This window comes from Bos indicus x Bos taurus, chromosome 7, assembly GCF_003369695.1.
Source record: "Bos indicus x Bos taurus breed Angus x Brahman F1 hybrid chromosome 7, Bos_hybrid_MaternalHap_v2.0, whole genome shotgun sequence".
Classification (NCBI taxonomy): domain Eukaryota; kingdom Metazoa; phylum Chordata; class Mammalia; order Artiodactyla; family Bovidae; genus Bos; species Bos indicus x Bos taurus.
Genome location: NC_040082.1, coordinates 92,974,973 through 92,999,886, shown reverse-complemented (window position 1 = coordinate 92,999,886; position 24,914 = coordinate 92,974,973). Strand labels below are relative to the sequence as shown.

The window sequence follows — 24,914 nt, the reverse complement described above, 5'->3', positions numbered from 1 at the left end:
TCTCCACCTGACATGCCCCAATATCCAGACTTTCCCCTTCTCCCTAACCTCCCTTGATGTTAGGCATGGCCATGAGAATACATCGGGCCAACTGTATGCACACAAAAGAGTGACAAATAGTTTCAAATGATAATGATCAGTGATCGCAGAAATGGTTGTCATCCTTTAATCTTCCCTGTGTCCACACTTTGGGATGAGGTTTGTGCTACACAGTGTGACCTTGCTACTATGCTCTTTAAGATATGGGGTTTGGTTCCCAGCCCTTGACTCTAGCTGGCTCTATGACTTGCATTGAATCAATCAATACAGAGCAAGCAACATGGTGTTACTTCAAAACTTAGATCTGGAGAAATCTATGTGCTTCTACTCCTACACTGGGCCCGTTACCTCTGCCATATGAACAAACTCCAGGATAATTAAAAAAAGACAAGATGGAAGAGAGATGGATCACCCCAGATGAGCTCCAGGTATGTGAGACAGCCCAGCCAAGATCAGCAAAGCTGACATGCAACTGCCCAGAAACACATGGAGACCAGCCCAGTGGAAACCAAAAGAACTGACCAGCAGCGCCCAATCTAAACTGCCAACACATGGAATGCAGAGAGCTAAATAAATGGTTGTTGTTTTAGTCACTAACTCTCAGGGTGATTTTGCTACTCAGCAATAGCTAACTGCTACAAATAGATTGGAAAAGTCATAGATGACTGTAAATATCTCCAACTCCAAGCAAAGAGGATATGATAAGGGCTTGGCCACTCCATGCCTTGCTTGATGGAGTCACCCTCCCTTTAAATATATAATAGTGCTGCAGCAGACTCGGGAAGATGGAGCCCGTATCTCTTCATGAGAATATTCTGGCTGCAGTGTGGAGGATAAATTTGATGGAGTAACACTAGAAAAATGGAGAGACTAGTGAGGTGGTTACAGTACTAATGATGGTACATAAACCAAGGAGAGAGAAAAGTGGAGAGATTTAAGACATATTTAGCAGATAGATTGCCCAGTGACATGATGACAGATTTAATATGAAAGGGAAAGGAGGATCAAGAATAATTCTCAGGTGGGACTTCCATGCTGATCCAGTTGTTAAGACTCAGCACTTCCAATGCAAGATGCGTGGGTTCAGTCCCTGGTGTGGAAACTATGACCCTACATGCCATGTGGAGCAGCCAAAAAGTATTAAAAAAAAAAAAAAAAAAAAGAACTCTCAGGTCTTCATTTAAATATCTTTTAGGAAAAAGTTTTGGTGTTTGGTTCTGAGCTTTCCCCAGGACTACTGACATTTAGAACCAGATTATTATTGGTTGTAGGGAGGCTGCTCTGTGCATTGGAGGATGTTTAGCAGGATCTCTGTTCTCTACCCACCATATGACGATAACACCAACCACCCCATCACCACCACCAGTTTGGACAACCCAAAATGTCTCCAGATGTTGTTAATATCTCCCCTCAGGAGTGGAAAGGTGTGAATCATGTTAATGATAGAGTTCCCTGTTCCGCTCAAGTACCGCCTGATTCACTGCTTAACTCATAGTAGACACTCAAGAGTGAAGAGTGAAGCGAAAGTTGCTCAGTCATGCCTGACTCTTTGTGACCCCATAGACTGTCCATGGAATTCTCCAGGCCAGAATACTGGAGTGGGTAGCCTTTCCCTTCTCCAAGGTATCTTCCCAACCCAGGGATCAAACCCAAGTCTCCCGCATTGCAGGCAAATTCTTTACCAACTGAGCCATCAAAGAAGACCAGTAGATACTCAATGGGAATTCAAACCCATGTTCTTCTACTTAATAACTGTGTCTCTCTGGACAACTGACTTTACCTCTCTGAGCCTCAGTTGGATCATTCCTAAAATGAGGACCATAACCTTTACTTCATAGGATCATCAAATAAAGTTCTCCATTAATTGAGAAGGTAAAAAAAGAAGATCAGACTCTCTATACTTGCACAGATGGCATTTTTTAAGGTGAATCCCACTTGGCAGCTGCAACAGTAGCTTCCCAAAGAGTTGGTGCACTCAGAATGCTCTGGGCAGACCCCATGGGAAAGGCATTCATTAATGTCTGAAGAGCAGTGGAGGAGAGTGAGCAGACAAAACATTAGTTGTCTAAAGTTAGAACACACATTCCTAACAATAGGAGCTGTCCACCAAAGACCCATGCCTGAGAGTCTGAGCCCCTTACCTCTACAGGTGAAATGACCTTGCTTTCCTGAGATCCAGTTATTTCCAGTGGGAGAAGAGAAACCAGTCATACAGCTGCACCTATATCTCCCAGGCAGATTTCTGCAGATTGAGTTAGGGCCACATGGTGTGGGACTTTGAGAGCATTCATCTATATCTGGAGAGAAAAAGAGTCAGAGTTACAAATCTTCTTCAAATACAGTTTGTATTTTCCAAAGATGGTTGAAACAATGCCTTCTATTTCATATACCCTTAATTTAATGCCCTTTTTTGGTACTCCTTCTATCAAGCAGTGGGGTCTATATCTCCTCTACTTAAATCTGAGCATACTTGTGACTATGGTGGTGGTGACACTAAGTCATTAAAATTACCATGATAAGTCATCAAAATATTGCACACTTCCACACCTTCTCTTGAGATGCTCATGCTTGACTCAATTGCCATACTGTGAGATGCTCAAGCATGAGATGCTCATGCTTGACTCATGCCATACTCAATAAGCCATGAAAAAAATAGCTCTCATGGAGAAGAGCTAAGACCTCCAGCTCACAGCCCTGCAGAGCAACCAGCCAACAGCTATCACCAGCTTGCCAGCCTTGTGAGTGAGCCTCCTTCAAAATGAATCCTCTAGCTCCCAGTTGAGCCACTTCAACTGACACTGTGTGGAACAAAGTCAAGCCATTGTCAGTGAACTCAGCCCAAGTAGAAGATTCATTCAGGAGCAAAATAAATGATCATTGGTGTTTTAATGCACGAAGTTTGCTGCTACCCAGAAATATATAACCAGAACATTTTGCAAACCCATTATACAAATTTACTCATTGAAGTGCCAATAGAATTGTGCAGTCATGGTACCATGGGGTGAAAAGAAAAAAAAAGGAAAGTGAAAGTCACTCAGACATGTCCGACTCTTTGTGACCCCCTGGAGCCTGCCAGACTCCTCTGTCCATGGAATTCTCCAGGCATTTCTACTGGAATGGGTAGCTGTTCTCTTCTCCAGGGGATCTTCCTGACCCAGGGATTGAACTCAAGTCTCCTACATTGCAGGCAGATTCTTTACCATCTGAGGGGTGGTCCTCCCCTAATTTCCTTCACCCCTGCTCTGCCAAATCACCCTAAATAAACACTTTTTATGCACTTGTCATGCAAATAGTAATGTTCATTCAAGCCTTAAGTAATGAAACATTAGAACCACCTAATTGTCCATCAACTGCAGGGTGAGTAAGTTTAGAGCTGGCATAAGGAATAAGGTAGCACATTCCTTCATTTGACAAGAAACTATAAAATATTCACAATGTATTAGGTACCACAGGTCAAAGACAGAGTAGATAAGGTTCTTATGTAGTATCCACCATTTTCTAGATGAGAAATGTTGCTTCTATCCTTTATCTAAAAACAAGAGCCCAAAAGGCTGCTATGTTTACTGAATAACCCATAAACTGTAGCCCAAAGATTTTTTAAAAAATGTTTGTGCAGATGGCCAATAGACACATGAAAAAATACTCAGCATTGCTAATTATCTGAGACATGAAAACCAAAATTACAATGAGGTACCACCTCACACTGGTCAGAATGCCCATCATTAAAAATTCTACAAATAATAAATTCTGGAGAGAGTGTGGAGAAAGGGGACACTTACACACTGTTGGTGGGAATGTAAATCGGTGTAGCCACTATGGAGAACAGTATGGCAGTTCTTCAAAAAACTAAGAACAGAATTGCTTATGATCCAGCAATTCCACTCCTGGGCATATACCAGGACAAAACTATAAATCAAAAGGATACATATACCCCAATATTCATAGCAGCAGTATTTACAATAGCCAAGACATGGAAGTAACCTAAATTTTCATTGACAAAGGAATGGATAAAGAAAGTGTGGTACATATATATAACGGAATATTACTTGGCCATAAAAAAGAATAAATGATACCATTCATAGCAACATGGATGAACCTAGAGATTATACCATGTGAAGTAAGTCAGACAGAAAAGTACAAATACCATATGACATATGTGGAATCTAAAATATGACACAAATGAATTTATTTACAAAACAGAAATAGACTCACAGATATACAGAACAGACTTGCGGTTGCCAAAGGTGGGGGTGGGTAGATTGGCAGTTTGGGATTAGTAGATGCAAAGTATTATATATAGGATGGATAAACAAGGTCCTACTGAATAACACAGGGTTAGGGTTAGGGTTATGGTTTACTATAGGATATTCAATATCCTATAGTAAACCATAGTGGAAAAGAATATATATAATGCCTGAAACTAACATAATATTGTAAATCAACTATATTTTAATAATAACTAATTTTTTTAAGAAAAGGATGTTTGGAGCTCTCTGGGAACTATAATAATGGAAATAAATTATTAAATGGAAATCTTGTTCAGAGCTCAATATACTATAGCCCATAAATCAAATCTGAACTGTCACCTGTTTGTATAAATACAGTTTTATTAAAACACACCTCCACTCATTCATTTATGTATCACTGATGGCTGCTTTTGTACTACAACTGGAGTATTGAGTACTTAAGAGAAAGATCATACAAACTGCAGTCTCCAAAATACTTACTATCTGGCCCCTTACAGAAATAGATTGCAGACCCTTGCAAATTATGTCAGAGGCATGGTCAGACCTTTACTGTCAAGAGGAGAGTTTGGGTCTAAATATAAGGAATATAGACCAAAAATTTAGCTCATTCTAGAAATTATTTTAATTTCTATTATTTATATTAATAGTAGCTCTTGGGACTGTACATGTGCCTAGCACACTGCATACATTACTGCATTTAATCTTCTCAAATATCCTTTAAGGTAGGTACTCTTATACACCCATTTTACAGATGGAAAGATTGAAGCTTAGAGAGATTAAATACATTTCCCCAATGTCTCACATCTGGAGTGTGACAAATAGGTAAGTCGTTGAGAGACTGCCATTAAACTCAAAAAGAACTGGATTTGGATTCCAGTTCAATTGTTCAATGACCCTAAACAAGTCATTTTAGCCCCCCACCCTCAGTCTTCTCATCTGTACAATGGAGATCATCACAGTGCCTATACTATGTGAAAATGCACATAAAGACCTTCACCCAGGGCCTGGTACTCAATACATATTAGAAATTACTTGCATGAAGAGGTGACAGGAAGAAAATCAGTGTTTATTTCTGTATATTGACATACAGCATAATTTTCTTTCTGTTTTTATGAGAATTTTTTTGCCAGGTCTTAGTTGGCAGCATGCAGGATATTTAGTTGCAGCATGTGGGATCTAGTTCCCTGACCAGGGATAGAACCCCAGTCCCCCTGCATTGGGAGCGTGGCGTCTTAGCTGGACCACCAGGAAGTTCCTCTTTTTTTATTCTAACACTTATCTCTAAAATCATTAGTGTTTAATGACCAGGAATTATTTTTATAATAGAAAGAAATTAAGAAAGAAAGAGAGAGATGGGGGAAGGAAGGAGGAAGGAGAGGCAGAGGAAAGAAGAAAGAAAACAATGCTTGGGGATACCTACCTACATCTGCTGCCCAGCCAGCTTCTATCTGATTTTACTACCAAATGCTGGGGAGGAGAGGAGGGTTTGATGGGGCATGAACTCACCTTTGCATTCCACTCCTGGGCCCTTAAATGTCTTCAATCCATTGCTGGACAGAAAGCCTCTTTTGCAAGAGCAGTAGTAACTTCTTGAAGTGTTGGTGCAGGTTGCATACGCTGGACACATGGTGGTATCTGTACACCCATTCCCATCTAGGCAACAGAGAAGAAGGAATTTGGGTTAGAGCCCCGAGTGGAGCAGCAAGGGAGAGGAGGAAGGTTGATCCCTGGCTTGGAAAAATCTCCTGGAGAGGGGAATGGCTACCCACTCCAGTATTCTTGCCTGGAGAATCCCGTGGACAGAGGTGACTGGCAGGCTACAGTCCATGGGGTCACAAAGAGTCAGACACGACTGAGTGACTAACACAAACACACACACACAGAACAGTTCAGAGATTTTTTTTAAATTAATATATCTATTTTAATTGGAGGCTAATTACTTTACAATATTGTGGTGGTTTTTGCCATACATTGATATGAATCGGCTACAGGTGTACATGTGTCCCCCATCCCGAACCCCCCTCCCACCTCCTTCCTCATCCCATCCCTCTGGGTTGTCCCAGTGCACTGACTTTGAGTGCCCTGTTTCATGCATCGAACTTGGAGTAGTCATCTATTTCACATATGGTAATATACATGTTTCAATGCTATTCTTTCAAGTCATCTCACCCTCACCTTCTCCCACAGAGTCCAAAAGTCTGTTCTTTATATCTATGTCTCTTTTGCTGTCTCACATATAGAGTCATTGTTACCATCTTTCTAAATTCCATATATATATGTTAATATACTGTATTGGTGTTTTTCTTTCTGACTTACTTCACTCTGTACAATAGGTTCCAGTTTCATCCACCTCATTAGAACTGATTCAAATGCATTCTTTTTAATGGCTGAGAAATATTCTATTGTGTATATGTACCACAACTTCCTTATCCATTAATCTGCCAATGGACATCTAGGTTGCTTCCATGTCCCAGCTATTGTAAACAGTGCTGTAATGAACATTGGGGTACACGAGTCTCTTTCAATTCTGGTTTCCTCAGTGTGTACACCCAGCAGTGGGATTGGTGGGTTGTATGGCAGTTACATTTCCAGTTTTTTAAGAAGTCTCCACACTGTTCTCCATAGTGGCTGTACTAGTTTGCATTCCCACCAACAGTGTTAGAGGGTTCCCTTTTCTCCACACCCTCTCCAGCATTTATTGCTTATAGACTTTAGGATCGCACCCATTCTGACTGGTGTGAAATGGTACCTCATTGTAGTTTTGATTTGCATTTCTCTGATAATGAGTGATGTTGAGCATCTTTTCATGTGTTTGTTAGCCATTTGTATGTCTTCTTTGGAGAACTGTCTGTTTAGTTCTTTGGCCCATTTTTTGATTGGGTCGTTTATTTTTCTGGTATTGAGCTGCATGAGCTGTTTGTACATTTTTGACATTAATTCTTTGTCAGTTGCTTCATTTGCTATTATTTTATCCCATTCTAAAGGCTGTCTTTTCACCTTGCTTATAGTTTCCTTCATTGTGCAAAAGATTTTAAGTTTAATTAGGTCCCATTTGTTTATTTTTGCTTTTATTTCCATGACTCTGGGAGGTGGGTCATAGAGGATCCTGCTGTGATCTATGTCAGAGAATGTTTTGCCTATCTTTTCCTCTAGGAGTTTTAAAGTTTCTGGTCTTACATTTATATCTTTAATCCATTTTGAGTTTATTTTTGTGTATGGTGTTAGAAAGTGTTCTAGTTTCATTCTTTTACAGATGGTTGACCAGTTTTCCCAGCACCACTTGTGAAAGAAATTGTATTTTCCCCATTGTATATTTTTGCCTCCTTTGTCAAAGATAAGGTATCCATAGATGCACAGATATATCTCTGGGCTTTCTATTTAGTTCCACTGATCTATATTTCTGTCTTTGTGCCAGTACCATACTATCTTGATGACTGTAGCTTTGTAGTATAGCCTGAAGAAACCAGGAATAAAACGACCATATGACCCAGTAATCCCACTACTGAGCATAGACCCTGAGAAAACCATAATTCAAAAAGACACATGTATTCCAATGTTCATTGCAGCACTATTTACAATAGCCAGGACATGGAAGCAACCTGGATGCCCCATTGACAGATGAATGGATAAAGAAGTTGTGGTACATTTATACAATGGAATATAACTCAGCCATAAAAAGGAACAAATTTGAGTCTGTTGTAGTAAAGTGGATGAAACTAGAGCCTGTTTTATAGAGTGAAGTAAGTCAGAAAGAGAAAAACAATATCATATACTAAAGCATGTGTATGGAATCTAGAAAAATGGTGATGATGAACCTATTTGCAGGGCAGGAATAGAGATGCAGACATAGAAAACAGACTTATGGGCACAGCAGAGGAACGAGAGGGCGGGACAAACTGAGACGGTAGCATTGACATAGGTATGCTATCATGTGTAAAACAGATAGCCAGTGGGAAACTGCTGCCTAGCACAGGGAGCTCAGCTCAGTGCTCTGCGGTGTCCTAGTTGGGTGGGATGTAGAGAGGGGGCCCCAAGAGGGAGGGGATATATGTGAAGCTGATTCACTTCACTGTATAGCAGAAACCACCATTGTAAAGTCATTAGACGCCAATTTAAAATTTAATTGATTTTAAAAACTATGAAAATTATGGCTTTTCGTTACTAAGGTCTTGAGAGCCAGACTCTTTGTCACCTACAACATGCCTTGTTTATTTCCCTTCCCTGCACAATGCCTCAGATTCTATCTTTCTTCTCATTTCCAGCTTCCTCTTTCATCTGCAGAGGCAAAACTTCTCTTTGCAGATTTCCGGTGTATTACCACTTGTGATCTCTCAACGCTGAGTTTCCTATTACTTTCCTCTAGCTCTACCTCTCATAACTCAAATCCATTCCAAACCAGAGTAGCAACACCGTCAGTCCTGTGTGACCTGTGTCAGCCTTCCTGGCTCATCTTCGACCTGGTCCCGCTAGCCACGTTCACCTTTGCTCAGTTCTCCAAATTTTCTCTGGTCTGCAGATCCTGCCAGAATCAGGCGAGCCAATTCCTTACAATAAATCTTTACACATATTTATATGTGGGCTTCCCAGTGGCTCAGACGGTAAAGAATCTACCTGCCAATGCAGGAGACCTGGGTTCAGTCCCTGGTTTGGGAAGATCTCATAGAGGAGTGCATGGCAACCTACTCCAGTATTCTTGCCTGGAGAATCCCATGGACAGAGAAGCCTGGTGGGCGACAGTCCATGGGGTCGCAAAGAGTCAGACACGATTGAGCGGCTTTCACTTTCACTTTTATTATCTCTGCTCCTTGCTGTTAATAAACATACTCCCTTCTGAAATGCTCTGTGTCTGGAAATTCTTTTCCAACATACGCTCGGACTGCCATGACAGTTGCCATGATCATGAGCCCTAAATCCAAAATTCAGACCCAGGAAGGGCGATTCCACAGCCCATCTTGTGACAACCCCACATGGAGTTGAATCCTCACTTTGGTGGTACTAGTGGTAAAGAACCCATCTGCCAATTCAGGAGAGGTAAGAGATGCAGGTTGAATCCCTGGGTGGGGAAGATCTCATGGAGGAGGGCATGGCAACCCACTCCAGTATTCTTGCCTGAGAATCCCATGGACAGAAAAGCCTGGTGGGCACAAAGAGTCGGACATGACTAAAGCGACTTAGCACACACGCATTACACTATACATAGTAATCAGGTGACAAAACCAAGAGATGGAGGCACTTGCCCAAGGTCTAATTGCCTTCAAGCTGGGGGAGTCTCTTACCAAGACTCGACGATGACCACCGTGGCTGTTCATCTGCAAGAAAAGAAGAGTCAGTAGATTTTTTGAGAGCTGGCCATGCCCCATTGTCTCAAACCAGGCTCCTTGTTTCCCTGGGCACCAGTGATCACGGTGGTGAGTTGTGAAAGTGGGAGTGGAGATGTAAAGAGGAAAACCCAGCCTCTTCCTGAGGATTTACGTTCATCAGGTAGGTGGAAGGAACTCCTCATGAATTCTTCACACCTTGCCAGGTAACAAAGGGTGGATACCAATGTTCATGGCAGCACTATGGAAGTAACCCCTGTCCATCCACAGATGAATGGATAAAGATGTGGTACATATATACCATGGACTATCACTCAGCCATAAACAAGAATGAAACAATGCCATCTACCGCAACAGAGATTATCATACTAAGTGAAGTAAATCAGAGAAAGACAAGTATCATATGACATGGCTTATATGTGGAATCTTTAAAAATATAATACAGACAAACTTATTTACAAAACAGAAATAGACTCACAGACATAGAAAACAAATTTATGGTTGCCAAAGTGGAAAGGGGATCAGGGAGAGATGAACAAGAACTTTGGGATTAGCTAATGCACACCATTGTATATAAAATAAACAACAAAGACCTATTATACAGCACAGGGAACTATATTCAATGGCTTGTAGCAACCTATGATGGAAAAGAATATGAGAAGATATATATATATATATCTCACTTTTCTGGACACCTGAAACTAACACAACATTGTAAATTAACTATACTTCAATTTTAAAAACCAGTTTTTAAAAAGGGGTACATGTGTACTAAGTCACTTCAGTCACATCCAACTCTGTGTGACCCTATGGACTGTAGCCCTCCAGGCTCATCTGTCCGTGATATTCTGCAGGTAAGAATACTGGAGTGGGTTGACATGCCCTCCTCCAGGGCATCTGCCCCACCCAGGGATCCAACCTGTGTCTCTTACGTCTCCTTACCTTTCTGGATCTGCAGGCAGTTTCTTTACCACTAGCACTACCTGGGAAGCCCTTAAAAAGGGGGTGGGGGAATTCCCTGGTCCAGTGGCTGAAACATTGCTTCCATTGCAGGAGCCACAGGTTTAACCCCTGGCGGGGGGACTAAGCATGCTGTGCAGTGCAGTAAAAAAAAAAATTTTTTTTAAATGGGTAGGGGGGCTAACAGCCATTCCCCCTTTCACTTTACCTAACTGGCATCCCATCTCACACTGTCTCGCTGGCCTGGAAGCACTGCTTGACAGACTTGGGAGTATAACAGCCTCTGGTGTGATTCATACTCCAGAGCTCCTGGCAGGATCAGGCTGTGACAGAAACTTTCCTGAAATATCTTCTGAATGACTTGTTCTTCCCCCTGCTCAATCCCTGTTCCCCTTCCTCCCCTACAAGTGTCTCCTGGGAGCCCTCCCTTAGTAAGTTACTCACAAGAATCCTCATCTCTGACTCTGCTTCTTTGGAAACTAACCAAAAGCAGGTGCTGGTCCTGAAAGGGATGACAGAGGATGGTTGGATGGCATCACCACCTCATCGGACATGAGTTTGAGCAAGCTCCTGGAGGTGGTGATGGACAGGGAGGGCTGGCGTGCTGCAGTCCATGTGGGTCACAAAGAGTCGGACACGACTGAGCAACTGAACTGAACTTTATTTCCTTTTTTATTGTAGTTGATTTACAATGTTGTATTAGCTTCTGGGATATAGTAAAATGATTCATATATATACATATATGTATGTATATATATTCTTTTTCATTATATATTATTTCAAGATACTGAACATAGTTCCCTGTGCTATACAATAGGACCTTGTTGCTTATTTATTTTATATATAGTGCTGTGTATCTGTTGTTTCATTTGCTTTCATCTTTTTCTAAGAAGATAATAATTACTTATTGTAAAAAACTCAAACAATGCAGAAGTATATAAAATTAAAAGTGAAGACTTCCCTGTGCTCCATTCTTATACCAAGAGATCACCACTGTCAAAAAGAGTGAATACTTCCAGATTAGGTCCTGTTCACAAACTCAGTCATGTAAATATGTTAAATATGAATAAATGTATAAATTCACACAATTTTCTTAATGTGAATGGTATCATGCAATATACAGTCCAATACAGTAGATGACTGTTTATTCTGAAATCTATTAAAATTAAGTAAAATGAAGCATTAATTCTTCAGTTACACTAGCCACACTCCAAGTTCTCGGGAGCTCCACTGACTAGTGACTACTGTAGATCTAGAACATATTCACTGAAAGTTCTTTTCAACCACTCTGTTCTGCTTATAACTTTTTTCTCCATGCTACAGTAAGTCTTGCAAACCAAGAGCAGCAAAATTTGCCAAATGTTGAAGTTGGGCAATATGTACATGGGAGTTTTTTATACTATTTTTCCTACCTTTGAATGTTTGTTTCTATAATTTAAAAAAAGTAAGAAAATAATGTTTTGGGCAACTTGCCAAGTCAGTTCACATGACTGAACTCATGCTTTCCAACAGCTGCCTAGTATTGCATTAAAATGGGCTCTAACTGTGCCAGAGATAGCTCAGTAGCCCAAGATCAAACAAAAACTCCACATTTTCCTTTCTGTGGTGTAACATTGAGAGTAGAAGGCAGCTACCCAGCCATGGACTACATTTCCCAGCTCACCTTGCATCCAGATATGGTCATGTGACCCTGAGTGGAAGTGACAAGTGTCACTGCTAAGCCTGGGTTTTAATAACATGCTTTCTCCACTATCTGCAGAGACTCCAAGGCACTAGTGTGGCTGAGTCACAAACAGAAAGCATCTGGGTTCCTGAATCAGCTCATGTAAGAAAACCACCCACTAGCAAGAGATATCCTCATTGGACTCTTGAACAAACAAGAATTAAATTTCTTTTTCTTAAGCCACTGATGGGGGTATATTTGCTGCAGTAGCTTGGGGTACTCTAACAAATGCAACAAGTTTTCCAGCCAGTTCCCAGGGGTAAATATACATTCGTTTACTCCAGTGTTGTTACCATGCTTTACCAATGGACAGAACACCTCATTCAGAGTCCATACTTCACAGCTGCAAGATCCCACAGGCTTCCCCTGTGACAACACCCACACATCATCTTGGTAGGAACAAGAGTAGGGTGAGAAAATTTGAAAGATTAACTCTTCCTACAATATAGACTGAGTTTCCCAAACAATGCTGAACCAGAAAACAGACACTGACAACATTAAGAACTGACAGTGTTTCTCTTCCTGAATCCAGCAGGAGCTTGGAAGATGAGAATACTTAACAAAGCATCCAAAAATGCATTTCTTTTCACATTGAGTTGTAGTTTGATAAAACTCCATATGCATTCCCATGGCACCACCATTTACGAAGCCAGATGATTGACAAAGTTACCTCTTTGGGTTTAAGCTTCACAACATTCCTATGGGATAGGAACCCTTGTTACCTGTATTCTGCAGCTGAGGAAACTGAAGATCAGAGAGGTTGTGTGACTTGCCTGAGGTCACACAGCAATTTTAAGGTACAAGGAAAAGAGCTCAGGTGGGAACCTGGACACGGGATGTTATCCCTTTCTTGGCCACTGACTAGCTCGTGGCAAGTGTCCAGCAGTGGTGCAGCCTCGTGGGACAGAAGTGTGTCCTCCCCACCACATTGGGCATATGGAGTCTCTTTGTCCAACTTACGCCTTGTCATTGATCCCAGTGTGGGTAATGTGAGCATTCCCCAGGTGTATATACCACAACACCCTGTGAAGAAAGAAAAACACCATGATGCATCAAGAAGTTCTTTGGACTCAACCTGAAAAATTACTCCTGGACTGGTCTCATAGAAGCAGGGCTTTTTAAAATATTTATTAGTTTATTTGGCTGTGCCAGGTCTTAGCTGCAGTACACTGGATCTTTGATCTTCACTGTGGCTTGCAAACTCTTTAGTTGTGCCATGCAGGATCTAGTTCGCTGATCAGGGATCCAACCTAGGTCCCCTGCATTGGTAGCTCAAAGTCTTAGGCACTGGACCACCAGGGAAGTCCCTAGAAACAGGTCTGATGAGCCTAAATGAAAGCCCCGGCTGAGTGACAAGCATGAGTGATTATACAGTCTTCACAGCAACCATTCCTGCTTTCCGGCACTTCATCTTTTTTTTCACTTTGTTTGTATTACCTTCATTTCCTTTTCAACTACAAAGAGTTCCAGCTTATTTTCAAAAACATACATTTTTTTTTTTCTGGGCTTTGAAATGGAGCAAAACCCTACAGTCCTTGTGCCTTCCCCCAACCTCCATGTCCTCTGCCTGCCTTTTATCTGTGGAAAATTTGAGTTAAAGGATAAGTTCAATCCAAGAAATGAGAACAGGCAGAAACAAAGGAGAGAAAATAATGATTAATGCAGTCATCAAGCATAGTCAAAGACTTTCAGTTCCTTCTCAAGGGCTACAGACAATTTTCTGAGCCACAGCCTGTGAGCTGTCTTATTCTGAAAGCCCCACCAGGTGGAGAAGTTAACCTCATGAGGGCCAGACAGTACCCACGGCATAAGCTGCCATAATTCTGAGAACTGGCCTCAAAGAAATGGAAATAAACTGATCCTGGAACTGAAGACTGACTGTCCCTAAAACAACTCAAACTCTTTAGGGTCGCAAAGAGTCGGACACGACTGAGCGACTTCACTTCAAAACAACCAAGATGACCAATCTAAAGATGACTGTCAAAGACGACCGCGCTGTTTCTGTGTGTAGCCTCCTCCTTCTGTCCATGAAAACTCTTGTCCCACTGACTGCCAGTGTAGGGGAGTTGGCCTTTGGGCAGATGTCCGCCCTCCCTCCTCAGTTGCCAACATTGAAATAAAACAAACTTTCTGCCAGCCTGGCCTTTTTACTGGCTTTTGAGCAGTGAGCAGCTGAGCTCACCACCTTTCTGTAACAGGCTGTAAAACTCAAGTTTATGAACCAATAAAATCAGAGTTATAAGGCAAAATAGAAAACATAGACCAACACAATGGAAGTCCACCTTCTAAGTTCTCAGGTTCCAACCTGTATCTGCCTCAGGGAGGTTTATCCTTACACTTCCAGTTTATTTCATGCCGGAGAAGGAGGCTCTACAACTTTTACGCAAAGAAATTTCAATGCTTTAAAACTATAATCATGTTTCAGTGGTTGTAATTACTTAAATAAAATTACTAACTTAGAGCTTGGGTTTCTCTATCTGTTCAAGTTTTTTTTTTTTTTTTCTAAAACATACATTTAAACAATCATTCTCAAAGGGAATAACCTCTAGTCAAGGTTATGGTTTTTCCAGTGGTCATGTATAGATGTGAGAGTTGGACTGTGAAGAAAGCTGAGTGCCAAAGAATTGATGCTTTTGAACTGTGGTGTTGGAGAAGAGTCTTGAGAGTCCCTTGGACTGCAAGGAAATCCAACCAGTCCACTCTGAAGGAGATCGGCCCTGGGATTTCTTTGGAAGGAATGATGCTAAAGCTGAAACTCCAGTACTTTGGCCACCTCGTGTGAAGAGTTGACTCATTGGAAAAGACTCTGATACTGCGAGGAATTGGGGGCAGGAGGAGAAGGGGACGACAGAAGATGAGATGGCTGGATGGCATCACCGACTCGATGGACGTGAGTCTGAGTGAACTCTGGGAGTTGGTGATGGACAGGGAGGCCTGGCATGCTGCGATTCATGGGGTCGCAAAGAGTCGGACACGACTGGGCGACTGAACTGAACTGAACTGAACTAAAAAGGCAAACCTTGGCTCTTGTAAAGAGATGAAAAAAAAATCTTGCTGTTTTATGTATAGAACACATACATATATGCATATAATATATAAATAAGTATATAGTATATCCATAGAGCTGCCATGTGTTAAGTGTTAGTTGCTCAGTCATGTCTGACTCTTTGTGACCCCATGGACTACAGCCCACTAGGCTCCTCTGTCCATGGGATTCTCCAGGGAAGAATACTGGAGTGAGTAGCCATTCCCTTCTCCAAGGGATCTTCCCTACCCAGGGATCAAACCCAGGTCTCCTGTATTGCAGGCAGACTCTTCACGATTTGAGCCACCAGGGAAACTCATAGTATATCCATAGTATTAAATTGGATGGGAGGGTAAGATGATTCTTAATTTTATTTTGGCCATGCCGCCCGGCACAGGGGAATCACAGTTCACCAACGAGGGATCACACCGGGGCCCTCTGCAGTGGAAGCACAGAGTCTTAACCACTGGAGCACCAGGGAAGTCCACAATTCTTTTTTTTTTTTTTTAATGTCTAAAAGGCAGTTCAGCTACTCCAGCATTAAGCTCTTCTCTGTCACCACCACTACCACCATCATAATCACATCATCTTCATCATCACCACTACCACCACCGTATCTTTGCCATCATCGTTATCTTCAGCATCACCACTGTCACCACCACCACCATCATCATCACTACCATCATCACCACTCTTTGCATATTAAGGGCAGAATCAGAGTGCTAGTGGCCAGCACTACTGCTGACACTTCAAAGAACAAGTCTGCATTTTAGCACTTGAGGTCCACAAGCGACCTGCTCCTTCTAATGCAGCCTGCCAGTCAGCAAGTCCCAAGGAACCTAACTCCCACCTTTCTTATTTTTTTTTTTTGAAAGTCACTCAGTCGTGTCCGACTCTTTGCGACGCCATGGACTATACAGTCCATGGAATTCTCCAGGCAATAATACTGGAGTGGGTAGCCTTTCCCTTCCCCAGGGGATCTTCCCAACCCAGGGATTGAAGCCAGGTCTCCTGCACTGCAGGCAGATTCTTTACCAGTTGAGCCACAAGGGAAGCCCAAGAATACTGGAGTGGGTAGCCTATCCCTTCTCCAGGGGATCTTTCCTACCCAGGAATTGAACCCAGGTCTTCTGCATTGCAGGTGGATTCTTTACCAACTGAGCTATCAGGAAGCCTTATCTTTAACTGAAATTCTCTTGCCCTTTAATTATTTTAGAGGCAACAAAGCATCATGTTTAAGCATATCAGCTCTAGTGTCAAAATGCTTGGGTTTAAAAATTTGTTATAAGAGGACTTCCCTGGTCATCCAGTGATTAGGACTCCAAGCTTCCAATATAGGGAACTCAGATTCAATCAGGGAAGTAGATCCCTGGGAAGTAGAAGGTGATGGCACCCCACTCCAGTACTCTTGCCTGGAAAATCCCATGGACAGAGGAGCCTGGAAGGCTGCAGTCCATGGGGTCGCTAAGAGTCGGATACAACCGAGCTACTTCACTTTCACTTTTCACTTTCATGCATTGGAGAAGGAAATGGGAACCCACTCCAGTGTTCTTGCCTGGAGATTCCCAGGGATGAGGGAGCTTGGTGGGCTGCCGTCTATGGGGTCGCACACAACTGAAGCGACTTAGCAGCAGCAACAACAAATCCCATGTGCCGAAATCAAAAAAGATTCTACATGCCACAACTGAGACATGGCACAGACAAATAAATAAATAAATATTTCTGTAAAAAAAAAATCAAACCCAGAAAAAGCTGACATCTGAAGAAAAAGAACAAGGTTGACTCCATCTCACTGTTCTTCAGAAATAGCTTCCCTGACTTCCCCCTTCACATAATCCCTAGTCACACTCTATGGCAATTTCTTCCCTAGCAATTGTCATTCCCTGAAATGCTTTTGTTTATTTGTTATTTGGAGCAGCAGAGTTTAGAAAAAAATTGCAGGCTCCGCAACAAGGTTGTTAGTGTTAGTTGCTGGGTTGTGTCTAACTCTTTTCGACCCCATAGACTGTAGCCAACCAGGCTCATCTGTCCAAGGAATTCTCCAGGCAAGAATACTGGAGGGGTAGCCATTCCCTTCTCCAGGAGATCATCCCAGCCCAGGGATCAAACTCGCATCTCTCACATTGCAGGCAGATTCTTTACCATCTGAGTCACCAGGCTGCCCAGTTTTAAATCCTGGCTGTAACCCCTTACTAGCTAAGTGGGCTTGGGCAAGTTATTTCATCTCTGTTGCCTCATTTTTCTCCTTTGTAAAATGGGATTTTACATGACCTGATATCAGAGGAATTTAGTGAAGGTTGAATGCAGTCTGTTTGAGGAACTTAGAAGGTTGCTATTACCGTCAGAGGTAATATTTCCTTTCTTCCTGCCTCCTCCTGCCGGTATGTCAGCTTCTCAAGGGCAGGAACCTTGTCTGTTCATTCACAGCTCTATCCCTGGTGCCTAAAACAGCACCTGGCACATAGTAGGTGCACAGGAAATACATGCCAAATGAAGGACTGTAACAAAACCCTTCCCTGATGGATGAATCCCCTGGACTGACTTTTTGGTCAAAGCTTCCCCAGTGAAGTTGTACAGCATCCAGCCTAGAATCATGATGTCCTGGCTGGACAGTCGAGGTCCCCCGTCTTCCTCAGAGTCTGTTTCCCCCAGGCCTCCTATTCCACATCACACTCACCCCAAAAGAGGAGAAAACTGAAGCTCCACATCGTGCAGGTCCTGCCATTCAAAGAGGAGTACTTTCCCCCTGTTCCCAGGCTTTTCAACAACTGAGGGCGTGGAAAGAAGGGGAGGGCAGAGCGAGAATTGCTCAAGGCAGCCAGAGCATCACGCCCTTTTCTGCTGAGTTGCCTCTACTCAGAAAGGACACTCTGACAAGGCTCGAAGTCTTTCCTTTCTCCACAATGAAGATAAGATCATCTGGTTAGTGTGTCATTGTGTGGGTCTATCTCCCCCTCTCTCTCTTTTCTTCCCACTCACTTTTTCCTTACCCCTACCAAGATCTATCTCCCATCTCTCATCACCTTATTTTATTGCATGCATGCTAAGCTGCTTTAGTCATGTCCAACTCTTTGTGACCCCATGGACTGTAGCCCTACAGGCTCCTCTCACTGTGGGATTCTCCAGGCAAGATTACTGGAGTGGGTTGCCGTGCCCTCTTCCAGGGGATCTTCCTGACCCAGGGATTGAACCCGCATCTCTCGTGTCTTCTGCACTGGCAGGCAGGTTCTTTAGCCACTGAAGAAAGCCCATTTATTTTATTGTACCCAATAATAAATAAGCTACCACTACCTAACCTCAAGGAAGCAAGCCCCAAACTCAAGGGTCCCCTCTCAACCTGCCCCATACAAACATCATAGCCATCAAGCATCAGACACTGTGTTAAACATGTTTCCAATAAAATTTAATTTCATCATCATTCAATGTAATATAGTAGGGATTCTTACCCCTGCCTATTTCACCAAAAATAAAAAGTACAATTAGAGTGGAAACCAAGGGCTTCCCTGGTGGCTCAGTGATTAAGAACCAACCTGCCAATGCAGGAGACAGGTTCCATCTCTAGTCCGGGAAGATCCCATGTGCCAAGAAGCAGCTAAGTCCATCCACCGTAACTACTGAGCCTGTGGCCTAGAGTCCAGAAGCTGCAACTACTGTAGTCCAAGTGCCTTACAGCCCTTGCTCCACAGCAAGAGAAGCCAGCACAGTGAGAAGCTTGTGCACCACAACTAGAGATTAGCCCCTGCCTTCCACAACTAGGGAAAAGCCTGTTCAGCAACAAAGATGCAGCACAGCCCAAAATAAATAAGTAAAATTACTTTTGAAAAATGGAAACCAAGGCTTGGAGAGGAGACGTGACTTGTCCAAGATTACCTGGACCCAAGATTTGAATCCAGGATCGTCTGACTCCAAGGTCTAGAGTTTTCACCATTTTACTTGCTTTCATTCCCCTACAATATCTGGTCACTGGACAGTGATACTCATATCCCATTCCTAGTACCATCCCCAACCCAGCACACACACACACACACACACACACACACACACGCCATCTCATAAATATGGTGATCTAGGAATGTCTTAGTTCAGTTGCTCAGTCGTGTCTGACTCTGCGACCCCATGAATCACAGCACACCAGGCCTCCCTGTCCATCACCAACTCCCAGAGCTCACTCAGACTCATGTCCATCGAGTTGGTGATGCCATCCAGCCATCTCATCCTCTATCGTCCCCTTCTCCTCCTGCCCCCAATCCCTCCCAGCATCAGAGTCTTTTCCAATGAGTCAACTCTTCACATGAGGTGGCCAAAGTACTGGAGTTTCAGCTTTAGCATCATTCCTTCCAAAGAACACCCAGGACTGATCTCCTTTAGGATGGACTGGTTGGATTGCCTTGCCATCCAAGGGACTCTCAAGAGTCTTCTCCAACAGCACAGTTCAAAAGCATCAATTCTTCGGTGCTCAGCTTTCTTCACAGTCCAACTCTCACATCCATACATGACCACTGGAAAAACCATAGCCTTGACTAGACGGACCTTTGTTGGCAAAGTAATGTTTCTGCTTTTGAATAAGCTATTTAGGTTGGTCATAACTTTCCTTCCAAGGAGTAAGCATCTTTTAATTTAGGATCCCCCAGATTTAGACACTGAGACAAGGATTCTAGTGAAAGCATTGGGTTGGCCAAAAAGTTCTTTGGGGGTTTTCCATAATTTTATAGTTCATCAGAGAGGTGACCCCAGAAAGCTCCAGCTGAGGATGGGGGAAGTGAGAGAGGGAAGGGAAAGAACATACAGTAGATGTTCTCAAGCAAGTTATCTAGTAGAAACTAAAACTTAAGGTGGCTGGGGACTTCTGGAAGGCAGCTTAGAGCACACTCTTCAGAGTTATCGCAACTGAGGGGCAAAGGAGTTGGGGTATTTATTCACAAGCTACTGTAAGTCACTGATTAAGGCTGTGTCAACCCCAGACTTGGGCTTCCCAGCTGGCTGAGTAATTAAGAATCCACCTGCCAAAGCATGAGACGCAGGAGACTCTGGTTCAATCCCTGGATCAGGAAGATCCCCAGGAGGAGGAAATGGCAACTCCACTCCAGTATTCTTGCCTGGGGAATCCCATGGAGCGAGGAGCCTGGAAGGCTATAGTCCATGGGGTCACAGAGAGTCAGACACAACCAAGCAGATGAGTGCGTGCACGCACGCGCTCACACACACACACACACAACCCAAGACCTGGCCTCCAAGCAGATAGAATGGGCTCCAGTTCATAATGTACCAATTGGTAACAAAATGCAGTGACTGGCAGGTGTTAGTCTAGCATGCCTTGAAGGATTGAGGGTCACGGGTGTGGGCAGGCTCCCAAAACATCTGCTCTAAGCTAAAACTGAGGTGCAAAGACCACCCCTGTGTTTTTGGAATGACAGTTCCACTTTTATTTTTTAAACAGTTTTAATCCCACGGATGGAGGAGCCTGGTAGGCTGCAGTCCGTGGGGTCGCTAGGAGTCGGACACGACTGACCGACTTCCCTTTCACTTTTCACTTTCATGCATTGGAGAAGGAAATGACAACCCACTCCAGTGTTCTTGCCTGGAGAATCCCAGGGACGGGGAAGCCTGGTGGGCTGCCGTCTATGGGGTCGCACAGAGTCAGACATGACTGAGTGATTAAGCACAGCACATAGCCAATTAACAAACTATGTTGTGATAGCTTCAGGTGAACGACAAAGGTACTCAGCCATACATATACATGTACCCATTCTCCCCCAAGCTCCCCTTCCATCCAGGCTGCCACACAATATTGAGCAGAGTTCCCTGTGCTCAGTAGGTACTTATTGGTTATCCATTTTAACAGTGCGTGGAAATGCAGAGTCTTCACCACTGGCCCACCTGGGAAGTCCCCCTGCTTGTTTTTATATTCTCGTTTTTGCTCTGTGCAAGGCAAAATATCCACCTTGGAGTTACGATGACTGAAGCAGATTCATCAATGGTTCTGACCATTCATCAAGAGACCCTACATGGTGAGGCTGCAGTTACAAGCCCACAAAGTCCACCGAGAAGGAGGATAAGCAGAGCTGTGTCATGTTTAAGAGAGTTGGACACGACTGAAGTGACTTAGCATGCATGCATGCATTGGAGAAGGAAATGGCAACCCACTCCAGTGTTCTTGCCTGGAGAATCCCAGGGACAGAGGAGCCTGGTGGGCTGCCATCTATGGGGTCGCACAGAGTCAGACACGACTGATGCAACTTAGCAGCAGCAGCAGCAGAAGAAGAAAAAGATAAACACAAGATTCTGGCATCAGATTGTTGGGGGTTCAGATATTGTCTGCACCACTTGCTGGTTATGTGTGATCCTGGGCAAGTTCTTTTTTTATTATTTTTATTGAAATATAGTTGATTTACAATTTGTGTTATTTCAGGTGTGTGTAGTAAAATGATTCAGATATATATATTCTTTTTTAACATTCTCTTCCATTATAGGTTATTACAAGATATTGAGTATAGGTCCCTGTGCTATAGAGTAGGTCTTTGTTGGTTACCTATTTTATATATAGTAGTGTGTGTATTTCAACCCCAAACTCCTAATTTATCCCTTTTCCCTCCTCCCCTTTGGTGACCGTACGTTTGCTGTTTATATTGATGGGTCTGTTTCTGTTTTGTAAATATATTCATCTGTATGATCTTTTAGATTCTACCTATGACTGACATCATATAACATTTGTCTTTCTCTGATTTATTGTATTAATATTTCACTTAGTATGATAATCTAAGGTGTCGAGACCAGCTCGAAAAGCAGGGTTTCCAAAAGCGTGATACAGCGGGAGAATGAGAAACGAGACACAAGAATGCAGGGAAAAGCGAGGATCAGGGGACCAGCATCGCTCCAAAGTGAAGGTGCCGAAACTGAAGTCAAGCCAGCTCTCAGCCATGAATGAAAGAATATGCAGGGAGTTAAACCAGAACTCGTGTGGCCTTCAGGGCCAAAGAACAAAATGATCATTAACCATTGAGTAATTAGGAAACAGTAATCAATAACTCATCAGTAACTAAGACTAATATTCTTATCTATAGATTTTCCACCAGATACTTAAAACATGTGACTCTGAGACGCCAGTTGAGAAGCAGTCTGGGGTCAGTTTTCTGACCCCAGGATCATATCTTGTTTTCAAGATTATTAACTGTTTCCTCTGGACTTGTTCCAAGAGTCTCAAGCCTTATAGCATCCAGTTTATCATTATAAATTTCTCTTGCGGCCCTTGCCAGGGGCTGCTTTTCTTTTATTCTTCCTGTCTCCTACACTAAGTTCCATCCATGTTGCTGCACATGGCATTTCATCCTCTTTGTGGCTAATATTCCAGTAATATTCCACTCTGGGCTTCTCAGGTGGTGCTGCTAAGTCACTTGAGTCGTGTCTGACTCTGTGCAACCCCATAGATGGCAGCCCACCAGGCTCCCCCGTCCCTGGGATTCTCCAGGCAAGAACACTGGAGTGGGTTGCCATCTCCTTCTCCAGCACATGAAAGTGAAAAGTGAAAGTGAAGTTGCTCAGTCGTGTCCGACCCTCAGCGACCCCATGGACTGCAGCCCCCCAGGCTCCTCCGTCCATGGGATTTTCCAGGCAACAGTACTGGAGTGGGGTGCCATTGTGATAAAGAACCCACCTGCCAATGCAGGAGATGCAAGAGATGTGGATTTGATCCCTGGGTCAAGAAGACCCCCTGGAGGAAAGCACAGCAACCCACTCCAGTATTCTTGCCTGAAGAATCCCATGGGCAGAGGAGTCTGGCAGGCTACAGTCCATGGGTTGCAAAGAGTTGGACACGACTAAAGTGACTTAGCATACACACACACAATATTCCAATGTATAAACATATCACATCTTTATCTATTCACCCATTAATGGACATTTAGGTTGCTTCCATGACTTGGTTACTGTAAATAGTACTGCTATGAACATCGGGGTGCATGTTTCTTTTGAATTGTGTTTTTCTCAGATAAATGCCCAGGGATGGCATTGCAGGATCATATGCTAACTCTATTTCTTCATTTTTTAAGGAAACTTTCTACTGTTCTCCATAGTAGCTATGTCATTTACATTCCCACCAACAATGTAGGAGGGTTCCCTTTTCTCCACACCCTCTCCAGCGTTTCATTTCTCTCTGCCTCAACATTACCATCTATAAAATGGGCTTGATAATAGCAGGCTCTATCTCTTGGGGTTGAGGTGAGCATCAGAGGAGTGGCTGTGGCATTCTTAGAAGAGAGGCTGGCACACAGGGAAAGCTCCAACTCTTGGCTGTTACTCAAATTCTTTGATATTCTTCCCTTCAAGAGGGGGAACCTAATCCTTCCCTTCTTGGGTATGAGCTGGACAGAGTGACTTGCTTCTAAAGATCAGAAAAAGGAAAGATGTGACATTGTGTGGTGTCCGAGGCATCTGAGATTGTAAGAGTTGTGATGGTTTCCCCTCTTTCTTTCCAGGATAATCCACTGGGTGGGGTGGGGGAAGCTAGTTTATCATGTTGTGGGAACACTCACCGCTGTGGAGAAGCCTGCAAGAGGGGGAGCTAAGATTCCAACCAATAACTTGACAATGATCTCCTGAGAAGACCTGATCCAGCTCTATCTACTTAAGCCACCTTCCGACTCCCAACCCTCAGAAACTGCAAAGAAAATAAAAATGTGTTGTTTTAATGCTGTTACATTTGGAGAGCAACTTGTTACATAGCAAAAGCTAACTGATACACTTAGAAACAATAATCCTTGTCAGTTTTTTTTTAAAAAGGACAATCATTACATCACAGGGTTTAAAGTTTAACGTGATAAAACCCTAAATCCTTCCTAACCAAAAAAAAAAAAAAAGCTCAATACTATTAGTTATTATTGACATTATTATTATCCCACTGTGCCAAGTGGTCACAGTTATTCATCAAAGGTGTGGTCTCTGTAATGACTGAATTGGAAGTCAGCAATTTCATTTCAGGCAGGACTTTCCAGTATGTGTGAGCTGGTTTAGACCTTCCGAGTAGGGCAATAGAAGACATTTCGGCAAGGGAGTAACGGTCACGCTGGTATCTTACAACACTCACATTGTGTAGCATGGGTGTCAGGCAGGATGTGGTCATGGGTGGGGAGATGGGGAGAAGAAAAGGGTAATGACCTGGACTAGGGCAAGGGCTGTGGAGATGGAGAGGAACAGCAGAATGGGGGGAATGTCTGGATGTGGGCAGGAAGTCTGGGACCAATGGAGAAACTGACCTTTGGAGATTGGACTCAAGAATCAGAAAGTTTTTCAGTCAAGTACAGGTTCCCCAGGGGTGATGGGGGTGGGATGAGGCGATATATGGGTTTCCTGCTGCACCGAGACAAATCACCACAAACTTGGTGGCTTGCGACAACACAAATTTATTACGTTACAGGTCTGAAGGTCAGAATTCCAAATGAGTCTTAGAGGGCCTGAAATCAAGATGTCAGGGGGGCTGCGTTCCTTTTGGAGGTTCTAAGAAAGAGTCCATTCTCTGTCTTTTCCAGCTGCTGGAGGTAGTCCGTATTCCTTGGTTCAAAGCCCCTTCCTCCACCTCCAAAGCCAGTAGTGTAATATCTCCTAAATCT

General features: G+C 43.1%; 1 protein-coding gene across 5 annotated transcripts in view; it reads right to left on the bottom strand.

Moving 5' to 3' along the window:
• Nucleotides 1-18,090, bottom strand: part of ADGRE1 (adhesion G protein-coupled receptor E1) — a 66,344-nt gene extending 48,254 nt beyond the window's left edge. For all 5 annotated transcript variants that reach the window (XM_027547479.1, XM_027547480.1, XM_027547482.1 and 2 more), the window contains exons 1-5: nucleotides 17,990-18,090; nucleotides 13,248-13,310; nucleotides 9,563-9,595; nucleotides 5,793-5,939; nucleotides 2,181-2,336 (exon numbers count right to left, since the gene is read on the bottom strand). In XM_027547479.1, the coding sequence (XP_027403280.1) occupies nucleotides 2,181-2,336; nucleotides 5,793-5,939; nucleotides 9,563-9,595; nucleotides 13,248-13,310; nucleotides 17,990-18,020 (430 nt within the window). In that variant the 5' untranslated portion in view covers nucleotides 18,021-18,090. The remainder of the gene's footprint in view (nucleotides 1-2,180; nucleotides 2,337-5,792; nucleotides 5,940-9,562; nucleotides 9,596-13,247; nucleotides 13,311-17,989) is intronic.
• Between the last annotated feature and the right edge of the window lie 6,824 nt (nucleotides 18,091-24,914).